The sequence below is a fragment of the Perca fluviatilis genome, chromosome 18 (genome assembly GCF_010015445.1).
Source record: "Perca fluviatilis chromosome 18, GENO_Pfluv_1.0, whole genome shotgun sequence".
NCBI classification, from domain to species: Eukaryota; Metazoa; Chordata; class Actinopteri; order Perciformes; family Percidae; genus Perca; species Perca fluviatilis.
Genome location: NC_053129.1, coordinates 19,709,117 through 19,731,919, shown reverse-complemented (window position 1 = coordinate 19,731,919; position 22,803 = coordinate 19,709,117). Strand labels below are relative to the sequence as shown.

General features: G+C 40.5%; 1 protein-coding gene across 1 annotated transcript; it reads right to left on the bottom strand.

Moving 5' to 3' along the window:
* Window positions 1–695: 695 nt before the first annotated feature.
* Window positions 696–19,256, bottom strand: si:dkey-119f1.1 (uncharacterized protein LOC557127 homolog). The gene is given in 28 exon segments (XM_039781214.1): window positions 696–1,158; window positions 1,418–1,515; window positions 2,288–2,440; window positions 3,994–4,099; window positions 4,296–4,421; window positions 4,597–4,742; window positions 5,092–5,229; window positions 5,554–5,724; window positions 5,949–6,029; window positions 7,393–7,528; window positions 7,854–8,014; window positions 9,351–9,465; window positions 9,805–10,006; window positions 10,429–10,607; window positions 11,000–11,164; window positions 11,287–11,375; window positions 13,543–13,577; window positions 13,580–13,688; window positions 14,126–14,224; window positions 14,376–14,495; window positions 15,118–15,219; window positions 15,329–15,409; window positions 15,535–15,596; window positions 16,080–16,216; window positions 16,564–16,669; window positions 17,888–18,020; window positions 18,227–18,364; window positions 19,238–19,256. Coding segments are annotated over 27 exon segments (3,273 nt in total). The 5' UTR covers window positions 18,356–18,364; window positions 19,238–19,256; the 3' UTR covers window positions 696–1,064.
* Between the last annotated feature and the right edge of the window lie 3,547 nt (window positions 19,257–22,803).

Here is a 22,803-nt window from a genome sequence, read left to right as displayed (position 1 = left end):
TACGGAGAAAATCAGGACATTCTTGACCAAATACCGATATTCTACGATATTCTAGGGTTGAGAATTGGTGCTTTAACAAAATATCTTCAGTTAGATTTTAGATAAATAATCATCAGCAATGTGGCTATACAGTATAATGACTAAGTGGTTAAAGGCAAATATTTGAACAGCTAGAACAGTTTGGAAGTTCAGAAAATTACACCACTTTACTGTAATGCAGCCTTTAAAACCAGTAAAAGACAACACTTACTATGTAACGATATTCAAAATCTCAGACGATATCTAGACTCATATCACAATATCGATGTAATATTGATATATTGCCCAGCCCTGAATAAAACTATTACAGTACCATAAGAACACAGAGTTTTGTGTAAATTAAATATTAACAGTGGAAGTGCATTCCAATGGACCGCCTCGTGTGAAGGATTTGGCACAGAGCCCTTAAAAGGTGCAAATCCTTCCTCTTCACAAGACTGACCTTAATAAGGGTTTCAAGTTGAATGTTTCAGTACAGATCTTTTTTATATCCAGTGAATAATGAGCCGAGGAAAAAAGCAGGATTGTGTGTTTACTGTGTTCTGTCACAGTGTGGTAAAAAAAGAACAAAGAACCAGTTGTCCAGTTAGAGACAGACTTGAGGAGGAAAATGTCCTGAAATTTGCTTCCATGCATATAAAAACACCAACATTACATTTGTATCTGAACTTGGTTTAATGAATATTAAAAAAATTCTTACAATGACATCATCTCCTTCAACGTGCCAGTTGTCAAGCCATTTAACAGTTATTTCAGCAGTGGATATACAAATACTTCACCATCTTTGCAGTACCCTCGATGCATCAGTGCATACAACATTTTGTTGGTACTTGCATTCAGCGTTGTAGAACAAAACATTTAACACACTGCCTACTAGACAGAACTTTAAAAAAATTGTATTTCGATCACTGACGGAACTAAAAACCGAACCACTCTTGAACCCTTCTTAAACATAATCGATGGAGGTTATGGCACCTGCTACTGGTCTCATCAACTTATTTGATGTTAAATTACCAGCAGCAATACTACTGGTCCTCATCTTGACTTCTTTCTGGGTTGTTGCCACGGTCTGGATCTTTGAGACGGAGGATGCTGATGTTTTTACTCTCTGGAAGAGAGCTGAAACAAAAAGAAGAAAAGCAACAAAAGATGACAATGTGATCGTGCCTTTGAGGTTAAGGCTGAGGTTGGCTGGTGGTCTTTCCCAGGGAACCTAAGCAGCAAACTACAATCCCATGGCTTTTACTCCTGAATGGATTACTTCATCATAGCATTAACTAAGTGAATATATAGTAACAAAGTCAATAAATCACATTTGGGGGGTTAAACTGCTTGACATACAAATATATTGTATAAACAAAGATGTATCACTGATTACCTCATGCTCTGTGGGGTGAGGAAGATGAACTGTCTGAAGCGCTGACCGGCAGCCACCTTCAGCATCATGTCCATTGATATCCTCCTATTCACCATGTCCTAATTGAACAAAACAGGAGATGTTTTTTAATAAATAAGGCTAAAGACGGGGAGACAGTTTATGTAATGTCAAGAACCTCGCTGAACTTTCTCCAAACTTCCTCTTCTCCCTCTAATGCCTATTCAATGTTATAAAGCTAGAGATTATCTTGAGGCGTGTCACGATTCTCCAAATCCATGATTCGATTTGACTTTTGTTTTTATATTTTCACAATTCAATAAAAAGAAAATAAATAAATAATAATAATAAAAAATATATCAGTTTCGCCATTTTCACAATAAGATGGTAGAAGGGTAGGCTACTTGACAATGGTTTGAGTTTTTCAGAGTTTACATTGCACTTGAAAGAGTTTAACAAGGTGCACCTGAATGCACCATTAAGTCCTGTAGGAGCCCACGTATTTTATCATTCATTGTATGTTTACATAACACATGGGAAAGGCAAAATGTTGTCACACCATAACTTGAAGATTTTGCAGTTCTGTTGTTTCTCCATTATCCCCGACTCAGGCAGTGGCCATGGTGTCTTGAAATGTGCAGCTGCAGGATACCGGTAAGCTAACATTATGCTGTGTCTTTAGCTGTATGCTAACGACCGGTAAGTCTGTGTCCCGCTTTTGATTTTAATAATCAAAATTGAAAGTTTATTTCAATCGATTTCCAATTTAAAATCAAAATCGTGACAACCCTAATTATCTCAATATGCAATTAAGGCAGTGTACACTCTTATCCAGACAAACTTGCAATATAAATAAAAACGGTATCTTATTACCATGTATACATCAAATTCGTCAAGACAGCGGAAAGGCGCCTCTGTGATGGCCCAAAGAGAGAGAACAAAGCAAACAGTGGAGAAGGAGCGCTCGCCTCCGGACAAAGAGCGCATGTCACTCAAGTCAGCCTTGTTTCCTTGGCCTGGCTGCACCTACAGATGAGTGGAGGAGAAATCTTTATTTACACAACCTGGCTAAAAAGCTGTAGCAGTCATGTCTCACGTTTTTATGAGTAATAACAATCAATGAAAAAAATGGAACCGGTTCTCATTGAGACTTTAACCTTGCAGCTACAGTACAGGCCAAAAGTTTGGACACACCTTCTCATTCAATGGGTTTCTTTATTGTTGTGTATTGTAGTGTTGGGTATCGTTTCTTTTTTTTTTCGATTCCGGTGCTAAATCGATACTTTTAAAACGGTGCCGGTGCCTAAACGGTGCCTGAACCGGTACTTTTCAATAAAGTTAAAAAAAAAGAAGAAGAAAAAAAATAAGGGTAGTAAACAACAGTCAGTGACTTGTTTATTGCTAAGGCCATGGTCAAAATTAAAGATTTAATAATAATGTAATAACAATAACTTATTTCACAAGTAAATTGCTGTTGAACCCCAGATGGGAAAAGGGTATTTTACAAATACTGTGAATGCACCACGAGGCTACCTGTTTTAAGTGAATGCACCGTCTGTGTTGTTTAATTCTGACAACGGCAGCTGCAAGTGAACGCACCGTCTATAAACATACTGTATATCTATGAATTGCGACAACGGCTGCTGCTGCGCTGCATTGCAGACTGTTACATCCCGCTGTTGAAGTCCTCCACAGTGAAATACAGTCACACTTTACACTGTTTAACGTTAGCTGTCAGCATTTTACCGGTGTTTAATCCAGCTGCTAGCTAAAGGTAGGCTAACGTTACATGCTGTCAGGTGTAGTGTAAAGTCAAGCACCGAAACTTTCGTTCTTATTCGGTCTCGTTACTACCATTTACGTTGGCACCGGTTCCCTATTGGCACCGAGTTTCGGTACCCAACCCTATTCTTTATTTTCATGACTATTTACATTGTAGATTCTCACTGAAGGCATCACAACTATGAATGAACACATATGGAATTATGTACTTAACAAAAAAGTGTGAAATAACTGAAAACATGTCTTATATTTTAGATTCCTCAAAGTAGCCACCCTTTGCTTTTTTTGATAGCGCTGCAAACCCTTGGTGTTCTCTCAATGAGCTTCATGAGGTAGTCACCTGAAATGGTTTTCACTTCACAGGTGTGCCTTGTCAGGGTTAATTAGTGGAATCTTTTCCCTTATTAATAAAAAAGCAAAGGGTGGCTACTTTGAAGATTCTAAAATATAAGACATGTTTTCAGTTATTTCACACTTTTTTGTTAAGTACATAATTCGATGTGTTCATTCATAGTTTTGATGCCTTCAGTGAGAATCTACAATGTAAATAGTCATGAAAATAAAAAGGAAACGCATTGAATGAGAAGGTGTGTCCAAATTTTTGGCCTGTACTGTACATTGTCCGTTTTCTAATAGACTACATGCTGCAAAGCCAACGGCTGCCTCTCAGAGTTATTCTGAAATAAACTCGTCCTACAGTTCACAGGTGTTACACTGAAGAACACTTCAGTGTACATTTTTAGAGGGAAAATGAGGCTAAAGAATTGCCTGACTGTTGATTCAAATGTTCTTCTTACTGAGATGGAGAGGGTTTCATTCTTGTGGTCAAAGGTCATACTTCCAGTGTAGCGTCTCTGGGCCAACATGCTATCAAAGTAGTATTTACAGCGGGCAGAGAGTAACCTAATAGATGCAGAGAAAAGGAATCAAATGAACAAGGAAGGACAGAAGAATGAGAATAAATCAGGAGAGAGGTATCACAATTTACAGGTTTCTTTTTTTGATTTTGCTAATCCATTAGCTTGAAGAGAAATATAACTATATATAAATCAATTACAGATTTGTTTTTGTTTTTAATTAAAGAGTTTAAACAACTTACTTCTTGAGCTCAGCGTAAACCTGGAGTCTGTCGTTCATAACATTACTGAGACTTTTGATGAAGCTGGTGAGGTTCTTCATTTGCTGTGCCATGTTCTTGTAGTTCTCCAGAGCCTCGTTATACTGCCTAGACATGGGAAAGAAAGACAAGTGGATGAAAGGTAAGACAGAGGAAGGTTAACATATCAAAGCTAATTCATTTCATGTTAAGACATTTCATAATGTAAATTAAGTTTAAAAAAAAATTCTTACACTTATTACTTTATCATCTGATAGATACCAGGGCTCATTAAGTCACATACCTCACAACCTCCTCACGGTCCCCCTGTTGTTCCTGCTGGGTAGTGATCTTAACCTTGAGCCGGTTGATCTCACTGTCCAGACTCCTGGCTGTCCGTCGTACTTCCAGACGCTCTGGACAGATTTCTGTGGCCTTGGCCACAGAAATCTGAACCGCAGTGTGACAGAAATCATCAATTACTGACATCCAATGCTGGTGAAACTATAATGTACACAATCTATAAACTTTCGGAATTTAATGGCTATTTGAACTCAGAAAAACAAGGTATACTAAAGATTAACACTGCTCAAAGGCTAAAAAGGACCAAAAATAAATCATTGCTTTGTTGGAATATTGCAAGTGCTGTGCAGCTCCCTGTCTGGTTTAAAAAGCAAAAAAAGCAAAATGAAAATGATAAGAAATTGTTCATCTTGTGATTTAAATTTTTAAAGTTAGCCATGACCCCCTGTGATAAACATCTGTCTTAAGTTGCCCCGTGCATCTCTGTTTGGCGTACCTGAAGCTCCTGCTCCTTGCTTTCCAGATTGACTTGCAGTGTCTGTATGTTGCGGAGATGGGCACTGCGTTTCTCCTCATAGTGTTTCTTGTGATGCTTGCACTTCATCACCTCCTGATCAGCCTTACTCAGCTCCTCCTGTAGTAGGATAAAAAGGACAAGCACACAAAGAGTAACCACAGGAGCTTCACCCAGTAGTCCGGGGATGCTGGCTTCTGCGGGCAGCTGAGAATAATCAGCCAGATGAAGTTTGGTCTTATGCTCTACGACGCTTGAATGTAATCCTAGGTTAAGACCTTCATGTAAGTGAGTAATCATTTAAAAAGGTAATTCTTATGTTAACACAAACATTTTCTAAGTTTGACATGTTGGGATTTGGGAATTCCACAAGTAGAATAGTTAGGTTTTTTAAATTGAAAATGACAAGACATCTGGTCACCTGGAGTTGGAATACAGCATTACCTTGATTGGGTCAGCATCCTCAGCGACCGTGTTTATCTGCTCTTTGTGCTGCTTGTACTCCTGCTCTGCCTTCTCATAGGAGGCCTTCAGCTCAGCCGTCTTAGTTCGTGCCTCCTCGTACTCAGCACGCTTGGACGAGATCTTAGTAACAATCTCCTGAAGATCTTCCTCCTGTATTAGAGTGGTGACATTTCGCATTTCACATGGAGCGTCTGTGCTGATTGCAAAAATATTACTGACTTGAATGCAAATTCTTTGGAGATCATCCATTTATTGCACGACCAGTCAAAATTCCACATTTTCTTTGCCATTTGTATCTACTGAGATGAGTACAATTTAAGTCCATTAGGTCTGATTATTATCAACTGCATTGATATTGATATGTCTGTACAAACCAGGGGACTGAGGTCCTCTGACTGAGACTCTTCCACATTTTGTAGGTCTGTCAGCTCCAGCTCTAGCTTTGTGATCTTGTCCTGGAACAAATACACGAACTGCATGAGCAAATTCATAAAATATATCTGAGTAAAATACTAGAACATTTTTTTATTAAGCAGTATTATTCTTTTTCCAGACTGAAAAGGTGTATTCTATATTTATGCATCTATTTGAAATATCAACATATTTTCCAGGTTAAAAAACAGTAATTAACAGAAACACTGCTATGAGGGTTTCTGAACAATATTTGTCATTGTTAACTGATTTCCAATTATAAACATACATAGGCTAGGAATGGAACAGTTCAAGTAAAAACAACTAGTCACAGTTTGGTGGCATGTATGTATTGCTTGGGTTTTTTTAGCCTCACAGATTTCAGTCAAAAAGGCTTTTGCAGAAAAAAACTCAACGGCGGATTGAAACCTCTGTTGGCACGGATGAGGTGCCGAGTGCAGCGGCCAGTCAGCCTCTGTCTGCTTTTTGAGAGCATTACAGATTAAGGGCCCTATTTTAACGATCTGAAATGCAAGTATCAAATGCAAAACGCAAGTAGCTTTGTGTGTGGATCTCGGGCACTATTGCCATTTTACCGGCGGGATAAATGACTCTTGCACCCGACGCAAACCTAAAATGGGTTGGTCTGAAGTAGCCAGGTGTGGTTTGGGCGTAACGTGAAAATAACCAATCAGAGCGTCATCTCACATTCCCTTTAAGAGCAGGCGCGCTTGTTCCATGGCAGATTGCTATTATGACGGCGGATTTGCCTAAAGCACGCCAGTGGGAGCTGTCCGGGATGCGGCAAAGTAATAAATGCCCGTCTTGACCGGGTGGCGATGTTGCTGCGCCCTCTTGGGTGCATCTCCTCAATTCTGGAGAGGATTGCTGCAGCCATGGAGCGTGGGCCTCCAAACGCACCACCCGCTCCTGTTGTGCAATTGCGCTGGGTGCAAGATGTTACCTAAAAATTATGTGAAAAAGTGGAGGATAAAACAGCTACTGTGTGCTAGCACTGTGCAACACAAGTGGCGTATGCTAGCGGCAATACTTCTAGTATGATGGCGCATATACAGCGACATCACCCCAGTCTGTTGACAGCACCAGGAGGAGAGAGTCAGCATTGGGCGGTTTATAGTGTAACATACGCCTCTTGCATGTTACATTAAAAACACAGTTTGAGATCTAATTAATTTTGTTAGTAATTTTACTTTTATTTGGTAGTTGTAACGTGTACATATTTGTCCAATTTTACCGTGGTATCGACTTTGGTATTGCGTATTGTGTACTTTTGGTGGTATCGGTACCGACTACACTAGATTTTCGGAAAAGATAAGGAATTATCATTAGACATTAAATAATTTTCCAATAAGAGTAACAGGTGTTTGTGAGAGGTGAAAGTGTTACTTTGGTAGTCCTCTGCTCTATGTGGGTTCTTCTCAGCAGCCCATCGTTCTGTTTGACGTCTTCATCTAACTTTTTCATCTGTAACTGGAAGCGATTTGCCTGAGCTTTCTGGTTCTCCATCTCCCTCTGCAAGTGCCTAAAATTGAAAGATAGGAACCAGGAGACAGAGAAGGTATTAAGATAGAAGCATATACAACTACTCCCTGTTGTGACTTGTACAGTGTGTATATCCTAATAATTGTAGCTAAACAAGTTCAACACACACACACACACACACACACACACACACACACACACACACACACACACACACACAAAAAAACACACACACACACACACACACACACACACACACACACACACACACACACACACACACACACACACACACACACACACACACACACACACACACACACACACACACTTTCAGAATACAACAAGACATGATTTCCACACACCTGATCTCCTCCTCAACATCTCCCGAGAGATAGTTGGCTCTGGTCTGCTCAGCGGTGTAACTACGGTTATTAAAGATCTGATCTCCCTCCTTGGAAAAGGCCTGGTTACAGTTCCGAGGAGGGTTTTTCCCTTGCATCAGTCTTCGAGCCTCTGTTCGATTCTACACAACCACACATGCGCACAAAAAAAAATGCATTAAATCTTCTGTTGTGTATCTCCTGTGTTTTACAACTTCCATCAAAGGTGCTAAATATGAACCCAGGTTATAAGTGTTAGGATTGTAGATGAACTAACAGACCTACAGAGTCGATTTGATCGGTGTGATCAGATGTTAAAAGTTGCATTCAAAGAGCTAACTCAGTCTGCTATAAACTTTTAGCACATACATATCTAAAACAGCTTCATATACTACATTGGTATGCCATACGCCATAGTACATCATGGTATGATGTATTACATTAGGGCTGCACGATAAGACCTAAAATCACACATTTTACCTCGATAACGATAAAGTGAACGATAATTTAAAAAAATTGTGTTTCGACGACCGACACTGTGTTTTTTTTTGTATGAAAGTTTTTAAAAAACGTCTTCTGCATGATAAAAATGTAAATAGGCTATACAATCTATATCTTAACTGCTAATTAACTTGTTAGTCCTAACTTTGAACCAGTGCGTTGCATTTTAAGCTCCTCTTTTTTCTGCTTGTGGAGAGCTACGGGACACATGAAACTATATTAATGTGGACCGGCGAGTTAAATCGGTCGTCCCAGAGTATACCAGGCAGACACACAGCTGACAACCTGCAGGTGGAGGCGCCGGAGACAGGCTCGGACATACACGCCGCGGGCCGCTGTGGACTTGTGTCAGTCCCGCAAGCGGTTTCAGGAAAGTGGCTGCGTGTGTCCGACAATGCACAAAACATCAACACCGGTACAAGCCTACAGCTGTCCCCGGACACGGAGTTCAGAAAGTGTGTCAGAGCCTCCCGGACGGGTGAACTGAGACTCCGTTTCCTGCTTGTCGGTCAACGGTTAATGATCAGTTAACATTTAATTTTATTGTGCTTTCTTTTGGAAGAATAGCTGGCAAAAATCGGCACTTACTAGCTAATTAATTAGCCTGAGTTAAATGCTAGCTATCAGTAAACTGCAGGTAGTGGCTGGCGTATGCGCCAGTGTTTGTGTGCGTGCGTGTCGGCCCACCCCCGCATTTGGCGAGTGTTAATTTCGGACCCTGCACACGCGGTACAATGTTTTAAAGTAGAAAGTAGGGCTATCAACAGAAATAAATTATCTAAATTATCGTCATAGGAAAAAAAACGTTGATAACAGCTTTAGAATTTCAATGTCGATAAAGTTTGGATTAATCGTCCAGCCCTATATGACATCACACTAGGGATGGGGGGGGGGGGTGTTACATGCATCATGATTCCCTCTTGAAAGATTATGTCTCAATGCAGAGAAGTCAATAATTGATGTGAAGCAACTGATTACCTTAATGAGTAGAATGCTCTCTATACCCCTCTGATCAATCAGGCAGTTGGCCACAACTGGGTCCTCAATTTCTAGAGCTTGAAGCACGGACGGGTATTCAGGGTGATTCACACCCCTGAGACAAAGACAAAACCAACTAAGATCATTTGAATGAATAAAAATGAATGAAAGTTAAATAAAAGTGATAATTCTTACATGTGTCCTTTACGTAAAACGGACTCAAAACCACCTGTTGTTGACTTGATGTCAATCAATATGTACTCCAAATTCTGTATGCGTTACAAAGTGTAATTTTACATAGTGAAAACATTTTATTACTGGAGTACATTGGAACTAACATTAATTTAAGCTTACCAATGCTATTGTTCTCTGTTTATTTTTTCCAGGCAGTGAACAACTAATATGGAGTCACGCGTTTAATAAGTGTTTTTGTGAATATTATACATGACCTCACCTCGATCTTGTATCGTGGACACTTGGGAGAAACTGACTGGTGATGATGGTAGGTCTACGGCCAGTTGGGAACACTTTGGCCATGAGGCCCTGCAGCACCCTCTCATCCTCGTGGTTATCACAAGTGAAGGCCTGTAGCTGGCCTTTGAGACATACTTCTACGGACAGAGCCAGCTCTGGGTCCTTCAGGCTAATAAGGTGACCTATAAAAAGGGAAGAAGATGTAAAAAGAGAACGCCCGTTAGAAGTGCATTTTTGTCCCAGATGTACCCTTTTGGTTGGGCTCTTTGCACAGGTGGTAGAAGGACAGAAAAAAGGGTTAAATGGAGGTTAACATATTACTTTATAAAAGACAAAGTGACCAAATCTGGCTTTGACATGGGTCCAATATAGCCCAGCTTTTAATAAAAGTAAGAACACATCTTATTACATATTTATTTTATTATACTGCCAGGCAAAGTGTATTGTAACTGGGTGTTTCATTATGCTCATTATGCATTATGTTTCATATGTATGCATTATGTTTCATATGTATGCATGTTTTTGTAATACAAAATACTGAAAAAGGAGTCAGGCCTAGAGTATAAACATTTTTACCAATGCATAACTGGGCACCAAGTCTTACCCAGAGGTCCTCGAGGTTTATGCTTGAGCTGGCCCCTTCTATGAGCTTCCTGGATGGCGTTGAGGAGTGCGGGCATGTGCTCTCCAAAACGCCGCAGGCGATTAGACCGACTGCTCTCCATAGTCTGCAAGTTCCTTCTGTTGGCATCAATGGACCTCTGAAGCACTTCCTGCTCTCTCCTTAAGACAGAAGGAGGTGGGTGTTTTCGTTACGTTAGAGGCTGTTACTGTTTCAGTTATTCCACTGCAGTATGCATCCAACAGACCAAATAATCTTATCCTAATTGTGTTTACTGAGGGCTGAAAGGGAGCTAACAAAGCCAGGGGGATGCCGAATTCTTTTGTATTTACACATTGAATTACTGGCAGAATTTATCACAAGCATTGAAAGAACAGAATGACTAAGGGATGGATTCACAAAATGGTATGATTGGTAAATGATATTCTTTTGTTGTCCAAAACCTTAATTCCAGCTCAACTTCAAAACTCCCTGTCATGCACAGCGTAAGGAGTTTCTGGGCAACCCCCTGGAACCAACACTTAATAGTTTTGCCCAGTTTTATTTTCCCCACCTCATCTTTCCTTGTTCTTCCTTGGCACGGCTGCAGGCATGCTCATACTGGTCAATCTGCTGGCCAAGAGTGGCACTCTTTTGTCTCATGTTTTCCAGCTCAGCCTGTATCTGCTCCATACGCTCCGTCTTGGCCTGGCTCTCCACTCCAGTTGTCTGACTGATGCTAGAGGGATAAAAAAAAAGATGACAACGAAAATTGTAAGGAGGACATGTGTCAAAACAGAATAAATACATGATTCAATTTAAATGCACAACAGAAGACTTTAAAAAAAGGGGAGGTCGTACCTCAGCTTGAGATCATTTATCCTTGAAGACAGCTGAACCTTGTCCTTTTCCAGGTCCCTCAGGTTAGCCTTGCATCTGTGAACAGTGACCTAGCTCGCACACAGAATTGAAAAATAGAAACATTGGTCACTTACACAACCAGCTGAGATTATGTCTGAGAAGATGATGAGGCAGGAAGTTATAATACACAGATGTTTACTGTGGTAGACATCTTCTATTAAAAATGTGTTGAGTTTATCCGGACCAAGTTACACAAAATATAAGCAAGTTAGAAACTGAAATTGCAATTTTGAGCTGCAGATTAAATTGTCTGGCTATGCCATAGATATACAGTGCCTTGCGAAAGTATTTGGCCCCCTTGAACGTTTCGACCTTTTGCCACATTTCAGGCCTCAAACATAAAGATATAAAACTGTAATTTTTTGTGAAGAATCAACAACAAGTGGGTCCCAATTATGAAGTGGAACGAAATTCTTTGGCTATTTCAAACTTTTTTAACAAATAAAAAACTGAAAAAGTGGGCGTGCAAAATTATTCAGCCCCTTTACTTTCAGTGCAGCAAACTCTCTCCAGAAGTTCAGTGAGGATCTCTGAATGATCCAATGTTGACCTAAATGACTAATGATGATAAATAGAATCCAGCTGTGTGTAATCAAGTCTCCGTATAAATGCACCTGCTCTGTGATAGTCTCAGAGGTCCGTTTAATAACGCGGAGAGCATCATGAAGAACAAGGAACACACCAGGCAGGTCCGAGATACTGTTGTGGAGAAGTTTAAAGCCGGTTTGGATACAAAAAGATTTCCCAAGCTTTAAACATCCCAAGGAGCACTGTGCAAGCGATAATATTGAAATGGAAGGAGTATCAGACCACTACAAATCTACGAAGACCCGGCCGTCCCTCTAAACTTTCAGCTCATACAAGGAGAAGACTGATCAGAGATGCAGCCAAGAGGCCCATGATCACTCTGGATGAACTGCAGAGATCTACAGCTGAGGTGGGAGACTCTGTCCATAGGACAACAATCAGTCGTATACTGCACAAATCTGGCCTTTATGGAAGAGTGGCAAGAAGAAAGCCATTTCTTAAAGATATCCATAAAAGTGTCGTTTAAAGTTTGCCAAAAGCCACCTGGGAGACACCCCAAACATGTGGAAGAAGGTGCTGTGGTCAGATGAAACCAAAATCGAACTTTTGGCAACAATGCAAAACGTTATGTTTGGCATAAAAGCAACACAGCTCATCACCCTGAACACACCATCCCCACTGTCAAACATGGTGGTGGCAGCATCATGGTTTGGGCCTGCTTTTCTTCAGCAGGGACAGGGAAGATGGTTAAAATTGATGGGAAGATGGATGGAGCCAAACACAGGACCATTCTGGAAGAAAACCTGATGGAGTCTGCAAAAGACCTGAGACTGGGACGGAGATTTGTCTTCCAACAAGACAATGATCCAAAACATAAAGCAAAATCTACAATGGAATGGTTCACAAATAAACATATCCAGGTGTTAGAATGGCCAAGTCAAAGTCCAGACCTGAATCCAATCGAGAATCTGTGGAAAGAACTGAAAACTGCTGTTCACAAACGCTCTCCATCCAACCTCACTGAGCTCGAGCTGTTTTGCAAGGAGGAATGGGCAAAAATGTCAGTCTCTCGATGTGCCAAAACTGATAGAGACATACCCCAAGCGACTTACAGCTGTAATCGCCGCAAAAGGTGGCGCCACAAAGTATTAACTTAAGGGGGCTGAATAATTTTGCACCCAATATTTCAGTTTTTATTTGTTTAAAAGGTTTGAAATATCCAATAAATTTCGTTCCACTTCATGATTGTGTCCCACTTGTTGTTGATTCTTCACAAAAAATTACAGTTTTATATCTTTATGTTTGAGGCCTGAAATGTGGCAAAAGGTCGAAAAGTTCAAGGGGGCCGAATACTTTCGCAAGGCACTGTATATTATAGGTAAATCGTTCCTTTTGTTACTTTCATGTTCACAACTACCCAATTTGGTGGGGGACCCGAATACCCTTGTTGCTATGGATTCCACTCAGCACTTTAAACAAAGCCTCATATGCCAGTAAAGAACATATTTGAGGTAACTCAGTTTAAAAGAAGGTCACATCTCTCCATTGCATTTCCTTGGCCAACATTTACAACCTAAAATCACTTCCAGTACTCCTATGAAGATGACTGAACCTACTGACAGTACTGTCTGCCTTACAGCCTGACTAATGCATTGTTTGAACACTGACCTCGCTAGACTTGAGAAGGGTATTTTGTCTCTGGCCACGGTTTTGAGCTCAGCACATTTGGGCTGGAGCTCCTGGACTTGCTGTGTGATCCCCTCCAACTGTTCCTGGATCTGCCTGTATTTCCTCTCAGCCTCCTCGAGCTTATTCTGCATTATTACATAAAAAGAGATCAGAGAAGTTGGGGGGGTTAAAGGTTAGAGGAGGACTATGCATGGACAAGTGCAAAGCTGAGGTGTGAATTATCAAACAGAAGTGGTTGTTATTTGATTAATATAATGAAACGGATAGTTCCGGTCCCTACAGTTGGCTGAGCCACGTGTGAAGCTGTGGGGAAATACCTTACTTCAACCATTACACAATAGCGATAGCCAGATAAATGTTAATAATCACTTTATTATCAATGAAACATTGCATAAACACGGTTTATGTAGAAACAGTTTTATAAAAGCAATAAGCAACTTTAGGCTAACGCTGCTTAGCTGTTCTAAAATCACTGTAAACCACGGCCTCTTAAGTAATTACTGGTTATACTAAAAACACATACCACACTTGATTTTAGGTGAATATTACAGAAATATCATACCTTCCATTCATCCACCTTCTCATCATATTTCTCTGTAGAACGTCTGTCTGACTGCAGCTTCTCCTTCATTGGCTCCAACTCCTTCTCCATCTCAATCACCTGCAAAATGTAGATCACAGTCAATAATATTTTGATAAATGATCTTTTAAGTATTTATTGCATTAATCCAGTTTCAGAGGCTACTGGGGGAGTGGATGAAGGGGGTTGGGAATTCCAAATTGGTAGACAAAACATGAGAAAATGATCTCACCAAAGCCCAAGCCATTTGCTTCTGCAACTCCTCCAGTTTGGTTTGCATTTCATCAAATGACGCCAGGTTCTTATAACGGTCTTCTTTCTCCAGGTACTTCCGCTTCAAGTCTTTCAAGCACTGTAACAGTCACATAACAATTGCATATGGTCATATAAAACATTCAAAAAGACAAGTAGCTATGCTTTAGTAGCTAGCTATGCTGGTCAAGGGATTACACATCCTATCCACAATAAAGCCTTAGGCCAGCCACACACTGGCTGCGTCGCGTGAGCGTGTCAGCTGCTTGGCGCGTCCTTTTTTATTTTGGCTCCCATGTTAACAGGTTAGAGCTTTAACACTACCTGCGTGACATGCACATCTCAGGCGCGGCTCAAGCCGTTTTTCAACTCCTGAGAGAAATATCTGGTTCTTTAGCAGTTAAATGTTCCACTATGTTCACAGTTAGTCACTAACCGGGTCTTTCTGGCATTGTCTGGTAGTGCAGAGTAGGTTTTTTGGGGGTTTTCGCTCAAAAACTGCTGCGACTGAAAACGCTATAAGAGCAGTGAACCAAAACAGTACATTTTATTCAATTCAATTTTATTTATAGTATCAAATCATAAGAGTTATTCGGGATATTATTTTATGTAAGGTTCATCACTACTAGTGACCACTTTCACATTGTCATTTAAGACATCGTAATAGTTAAATATTGGTTATAGCTGCTTATAATATCAATATATCAGCCATACAGTCTTACTTCACTATGTTGCCCAACTTTATCCTCCGTGATATGTTTGGTGGTTTTGATGTAGGTAAAGTCCTCTCTCATCTGCTCCAGTTGGGTAGCTTTCATAAAAAACTGCAAGAGGAATAAAAATAAAGATTTCTTTTTAAAATCACACTCAAAGTTCACAAAAACAAAAAATAACTATCATTTTAAAAAGTGTAGTCATATACTGTATAATTACCTTGTATTTGTCCCCCTCTCCTTTGGAGTGAAGGAAGTATTTGCTCATCTCTTGAGTCAGAACTGACACAGGATTGTTGACCTTTGGAAGAAAGTTAATGACTCCCTCTCACCAACACATTAACATAGGTTCATCCAGCAGGATTTTATTATGTTGTAAGGAAGATTAAACAATACTATACTGTATATGGTTTGCATAGCTCATACCTGTATGTTAAAATTGTCCAGGATGGACAACAGCTCTTCCTTTTTGGTTGACACAAGTTGACCTATAAGAGTAAAAGAAATGTGTTTATGATTCCCAAATAATATAGATTCAAGCAGCTACCAGAAGTGGTCATTTGCTTACACTTTGTCTTATAGTGTATCTCAATTTGGATACTGAAATTGATTTATTTTACTATGTGTGTCGAGACATGGAAAAGCAGCAGATTCTCACATAAAAAGCTGGAGTCATCAACTGTTTGCCATTTTTGGTGAAAACATTACTTAAATGATGAATCCACTAAAATAGTTGCCCATTAATTTTCTGATGGTTGACTTATCATTTCAGCTTTCGGCCAGATTTGTCCATGCACTCTGCACTTATTTAGCTTTTAAGGTCACCAATGGTTTAGAAATGTTTATAGGTGGTAAATGTTTAAAATGACTACTTAAATATGATACATTGTTGTAGTAGCATAGTGTAGCAGTAGTCTTACCAAATACTTACGGAAATGATGTAATTCATAACTCAAATTCATGGTCTTTACCTGATTTGCTCCTCAGTTTATAGGTTCTCAACCCCTCACGTGTTATTCTCAGGTCTACTATGATGGCTGGACCATACACCTCAGGTTTGTAAGCATCCTTTCCTTTGTTACGCAGGGTAATTGATACATCAGCTGAGCTGAAGAAAGAGAGTAACACAAATGAAATCTATTGCCAGTCAAGTGAAGCATTTACTTTTGCGTGTGATAATTGCACAATTTCACATATACAGTATAATGGTACTTTTACTCATACTCTCTCAAAGAGTAAAGACAAAGATACTGTATGCATCGTCAAATTTAAGCAAAGAAGCCTTCATGGAAGATTAGTTTACACTACAATTTATTTAAGGTGCCGAGTAAGGGTAAGAAGAGCCACTTAAAGTCATATTAATCAAATGTCTGCCTAAACAGACCGGCCCTTAAAGGCCACTACAACCTGCATGACAAAACGAATGTATATCACATGATGTGGTGCGAGGTTTACCTTTCTCCTTCCTTGACAAATCCCTTGAGTGATAATCCTCTGTTGGTGGCATGTGCATTCCCACCTAAAGCAACTATGAGAGCTGTCAGAACGGCACTCTTTCCACCTGTCACACAAGCAGTTTGTGCACAGAATAAAAAAATATTTTAGACGCTGTAATTAACAAAGGAATTAAATGGAAGATAAGACAGACACAAAAGAAAAGACGGTATTCGAGAAAGGTTAGCCAACATGTACAACAAAAATCCCGACTTAAGTTTACATATATGTAAAGACACGATTTATGTTTAAGTCATTACACAGATCCAACACCGCGAATAGCCGTGTAGCGTAGATAGATGATAGCGCACTTGTCCTCTCTCTCTGTGAGTGTTTTGGTTGTGTGTGTCACTCTGTCCATCCGTCAGTCTCTCTCTCTCCGCATGCCTGATCACATATCTCGCTGTACATTAACCTGGGTGTTGTATTTTGTAAAGTATCCATACATGCGATTACTTGCCTGGCTTGACACAGTCACTCGCGGACGAAATAGAGGAGATGCCAAAACACCTGTGCCGGTGTGGTCAGACAGATTGGATAACATGGGCGCCGAAATGAAAATAGCGCTTCTTCGCGGCTATTCGCAGCGCTTCAGCATGTGGTGTGTTTCCGGTTAAGCATAACAAGATCTGATAAATGCACTTGTAATACTTAAATAGAGAAGCCAAGCACTGATCTTAAATCTTAAATTTAGTAAGCTCTTTTATTTTGTATTTAGCCTGAATAGCATTTGAAATAAGTCAAAGGTGAGCCTGCTACGTTCAAAACGTGGCTATGTCCCTCATTTTATCAACTTTTATTTATTTATATTAACCATCATTGATTATTATTATTAATGTAAAAATGTCTGTTTTTCTCATGAATTTAAATGCAAAACATTTTACTAAAATTCATATGCAACAGCTATACATCAAAATGCTGCTGGCCTTTATATTTATAGGCAATCTGACTTATGGTCATAGAATAACAAGAACAACAACTTGCCGGGACACAGAGAAATCAATCAGAGAAAATGCTGTTTCTCAGTCTGGTCAAAAGATGGAACCAGCAGTTAAGCCACCTAATAAAGAGTAGAGCCTGAAAACTGGTCTGGGACAAGGGATTATGATCCAATTAACCTCCCATATAACAAGTTAGGGCAAACTAAGGGAATCTGTTGCTATAGTATCAGGATAGAATTTCAGTAAAACTGGTTTCAGAAATGGGAAACTATGAATTCTCTTAATTCAGTTCAGTTAATCTTTTTTTTCTGGAATACCCCCACTTGTTAAGTGGTTACACTCACTTCCATTGTTGCCAACAACAAAGTTGACATTGGAACCAAAAGTGAAGGGGCCAAGGTGAGAGTGGCACATGAAGTTCTTCAGTGTGATGCTCTCCACAATTCCTGCACTCACCACCTCATCAGCACATGGCACCTAAACACAGGAGAAATAGGCATGTCATTTCATTCAATACATGTTATATGATACAATAGTATACTCCGCAAGTTTCTTATTTTTTACTTACATTCTGAGAGAATCAGTTAAGACACACAGACTTAAAGGAAACAAAAGAAAAATAGACATGTTCCTGTAGGAACAAAACCTAGAAGATATATTTAACAGCATAACAGTGACGTAACCTGTCTATTCGGTAGAGGATCTTCCTGGTCACTATTAGAAACATTTTCATCTTCCACGTCTTCCTCCACCGCAGGTTTGACCCGTTTGTTGGTGTTGTCACTGACAGGGCTGCTCTTCCTTTTAGACATCTTGGTCACCTAACGTTAACCACATTTGGGGAGAAAGAAACTGAAAGTAAACACCGCATAGTTTCTAGCATAGAGTCAAGCGGTTACCTGAACTTTTAAGAGCGACTCTTGTTCTCTTAAAACCAAACGCGATTTGTTGTTTTGCGTAATGTCTATCTGAAACCGACAGAATAATGTTAATGGACGCAGGTGAAACCATGACAGCGACAACAAGTTCTATCAGCTTAAGCTGCGTTATAAAACTAGCTAGCTTATCTGGCTAACTGACGCTATCTTTACGTGCTAAACAGAACGTCAATAACTATTTAGCCAGCAGCTGAGTATGTCATGGTTAGTTTTGCGTCTTTATATGAAATTGCAAGGACTGGTATGTTATGAAGCGACTGCTTACCCAGTTTGCGGCAGCCGCACACAATACAGTATACAGGGAGGACCACCACCGCTTATTGATTCGATTCGCGCCCACTAATTACCGGGAAATCTCGCGTGAATGAACGAGTTTTTTTTCTTTTGTGCTGTCCATGCATTATCAGTAAAATATTTTACTGTAATGGTAAACACCATGGATGTATTAAGAGATAGGTAAACACCAGGTAAACACAGGCAAAGAAAGGGAAGAAGTTTCACTCTCTCGATACTTCCGGTTTCTGAACTGGTTGCAGTTCCAGAGTTCCACTTGGGGCGCTCACAGGCGAGTGCAGAATGAATGGCACTACCCTCAAAAGCCACATTTCTCAGGATATCATTTTTTGTCTAGTAATTTGAATGTTGCATTCGAAAGGGGAGGCTAAGAAAATACACACTGCTGGGCGTTAAACATTTTTAAAGTGGCTTTTTTGTTCTAAAAAGCCTTTTAAAAAGTCAATGACGTCATACACATACACGGCACAGATACTGCTTTAGGGCAAGCTCTGAGTCACTTCCTTGCTTTTTTCTCTTGAGGCATCAACAACACAGCTGACAGGTTAGGCTCTCCCTGCCAATACACGTGCTAGAAAGAGGTTTGCCAATGTTTTAAAGACCACGCCGAAATATTGAGTAAGCCCTGACTGCAGTACGCAGATCGAGGAGCAGTCGAGGAGTAACTCAATGTAGGTGGAGCTAACGCCTCCTTCCCACTGGACCTCATGGGACCATTGACATATATAAAATGGACCAATGGACCCTAATACATCCATTAATGGACCCCGTTGCTCTTTTCCGGTGATGGCCAGCTTTACTGCGCAGCCTCCAACTGACAGAGATAACGTAAATGTGACGTGAGCAACGTGTCTGAAAGTTGTATGTCTTCATGGTAGCTGGGCCAAGAGAAATCTCAATCATTCCCAATCTTACAGAGATGGAGAGTGTAGGTATATGTAAGGAGATAACATAAGCACAGGCTAATTATTGCTAACTAACATGCTAGTTAACATTAGTAATTAAAGGGGTGATAGAATGCAAAACCGATTTTACCCTGTCATAGTTGAATAAACGACAGTTCGGTGGGTAAATAGGACATACATAGAAGCTCAAAATCCCATTGACACCCCTTTACTATGAAAATCTCATATTTTGAAACTGCCGCTGAAAACGGGCGAATCCCAACAAAGCTGGAAGTTGACGTCAACTTCCCAAAAACCGGAACCTTTGTCAGCCCATGGGTGTATTAAGAGAACGGTCACGCCCCAACATTTACATAGGCTACACAACTGACCTGAGATCAGGTAGTTTTCTGAATTTAGCTAGGTCACGCAGATCTCTGTTATTCCATTACAAAATTCACTTCTGAAACTTTTTTATGCGAGAAATCAACCATATAAAGCTCAAATATGGGCCGCTTTACGAAAATGGATGGCTATTTGCAAATTTTCTCCGACTGTGTGTCGGAGTTTAGTGCCGGTGTTGGTGCTGCCTGGGTTGCTACATCGCCGCCCTGACCGCAGTGTCAGCGAGCTTGTTACGCCCACAATCTTTTACCGCAGCCCGCAGGTTCCAGTTAATCTTATAATGGGTATGTGTGTTGAGTTATTTAAACAAACAATCGGGGAAATAAAGCCCCTTGTCCGTGAGTCTCATTGATAGAGCCGCGGTGAGATGGAGTCCATCAATGAGAGCTAGCTAGCCTCCTCCTAACTCTGACATTCACAAAAATACGTTCAATTGAAATCCGAGTGTTAGCTAAGCTTTGTAAGACCTTGAGGAACCTATAATATTCATGCCGTGACGAAATTCAAACTGTAAATATACTTTAGTTATGCGAAAGTGAGCAAGCTGCGATATTTCCCCATTGTAATGACATATAGCAAGCAGCTGCTCCACCTACAAAGACGCCTTGCGTTCATAAAAATGCCTTAAAATCAAATCGGACACAACGGTTAGCTTTATAAGACATTGGGGAATGATGTTGTATAAGTGGCGTAACAAAATTCAAACTGTAAATATAATTTAGTTATGGCAAAAGTGTAGCTAGCTAGCTGCGGTATTTCCCCATTGTAATGAATGGGACATATAGCAAGCAGCTGCTTTCTCTAAAAGGGCCGTCGCGTTAAAAATGCCTTAAAATCAACGGACACAACGGTTAGCTTTATAATACATTGGGGAATGATGTTATATAAGTGATTGGCGGAATTCAAACTGTAAATATAATTTAGTTATGACGAAGTGTAGCTAGCTAGCTGCGGTATTTCCCCATTGTAATGAATGGGACATATAGCAAGCAGCTGCTCGTTTCCTCACAAAGACGCATATGCGTTCATAAAAATGCCTTAAAATCAAATCGGACACAACGGTTAGCTTTATAAGACATTGGGAAATGATGTTGTATAAGTGGCGTGACGAAATTCAAACTGTAAATATAATTTAGTTATGGCGACAGTGTAGCTAGTTAGCTGCGGTATTTCCCCATTGTAATGAATGGGACGTATAGCAAGCAGCTGCTCGTCCTACAAAGACGCCTCGCGTCCGTAAAATGCCTTAAAATCAAATCGGACACAACGGTTAGCTTTATAAGACATTGGGGAATGATGTTATATAAGTGGCGTGACGAAATTCAAACCGTAAATATATTAGTTATGTCGGCAGCTGGCCGCGGAGCCCCGTAGTGCAGTATCCACAAAGGGTGACTATGCGCTGGGTATGGAGCCCAGCAGGCTGCCGCTTTCTCGTCAGACTGTGTGGAGCTCCTAAAGTCCGACACGTCTTACCAAATTTGCAATTAGCCATCAATTTTTGTAAAACGGCCCATATTTCAGCTTTATATAGTTGATTTCTCGCTTAAAAAAGTCTCAGAAGTGAATTTGGTAATGAAACATTGCAGTGTCTGGAATATGAGATTCTGTCGCTTCTCTAATGTATGTGTATTGGGGATTCGCGCCAACCAATCAGCTGCGTCTCTAATGTCTGCGTATGGCAAGTGCTCAACCAATACCGCCGCAGCTCATCTAAATATTCATGACCATACCATATTTGGAAGAAAAGCTCTTGTTACAAATAGGGCCAAAACACAGGGATGCATAAGGGCCAGTAAAATATCAACCAGGCCATTTTCAGCCCAACCAATGTTACATACCCCATTAGGAGACCATAAGGAACAGTGTGAAATACCCTATATAATCATTCTATCACCCCTTTAAACCTAAACAGCTAACGTAAGTCGAAACTGCCTGCAAGCTTCTCCTGTACTATACGGTAATTCCTCTACTGTGCGACAGTAAGTCACTTGGTTATGACACAATCGTTAGCCTATTTTTACAAAAACGTCTGCTACGGAGCCATAACGTGAGGTACAAGGTAATGGAGCCTTTTATACATTGTCGTGTTTCTTTAGAAATAAACAATGGACAAATAGAGTCTTTAAACGCTTCAGATGTAAAGTTATTCGCAGTCAAGTGACGTAAAAAAAAAATGAAAAAACACGCTCCCTTTCATAGTCTATTGGCACTTTTCCATTACATGGTACCTACTCGCCTCGCCTCTACTCGCCTTTTTTGGTTTTCCATTACGAAAAAAAGTACCTGGTACCTGCTAACAGGTACTTTTTTTAGTACCCCCTCAGTTGAGGTTCCAAGCGAGCTGAGGCAAGCCGAGAAGGTGACGTGAAACCCTGCAGCGGTGTTTTTTTTGCGGCCGGAGTCTCCACGCAGAGCTTTCTCCGTAGCATACAAGTGGCCTGATGTTTATACTTGTGCGCTGGTGTGTGTCGAGTCGCCATGTGTGTGTGTGTGTAGCTGGTGAGCGAGGGAGAAGTGAGAGAGTGCCGGCGATTAGCTCCGCAGCGAGTAGTGACTCTAGAGTCATATAGTGAGAGAAACAAAGTGTCTGCCCTGTTCTTTCTGACCACGGTGGGAAATCTGGAGCAGTAAAAGTTAACCATCTTGTTGATTTCATGTGGTTTACGGAGAAGGAGAACCAGGAAATGAGTCGGGGGGGGGAAATGCAACGCTACCAAGCCACGCCCACGGCAGTCG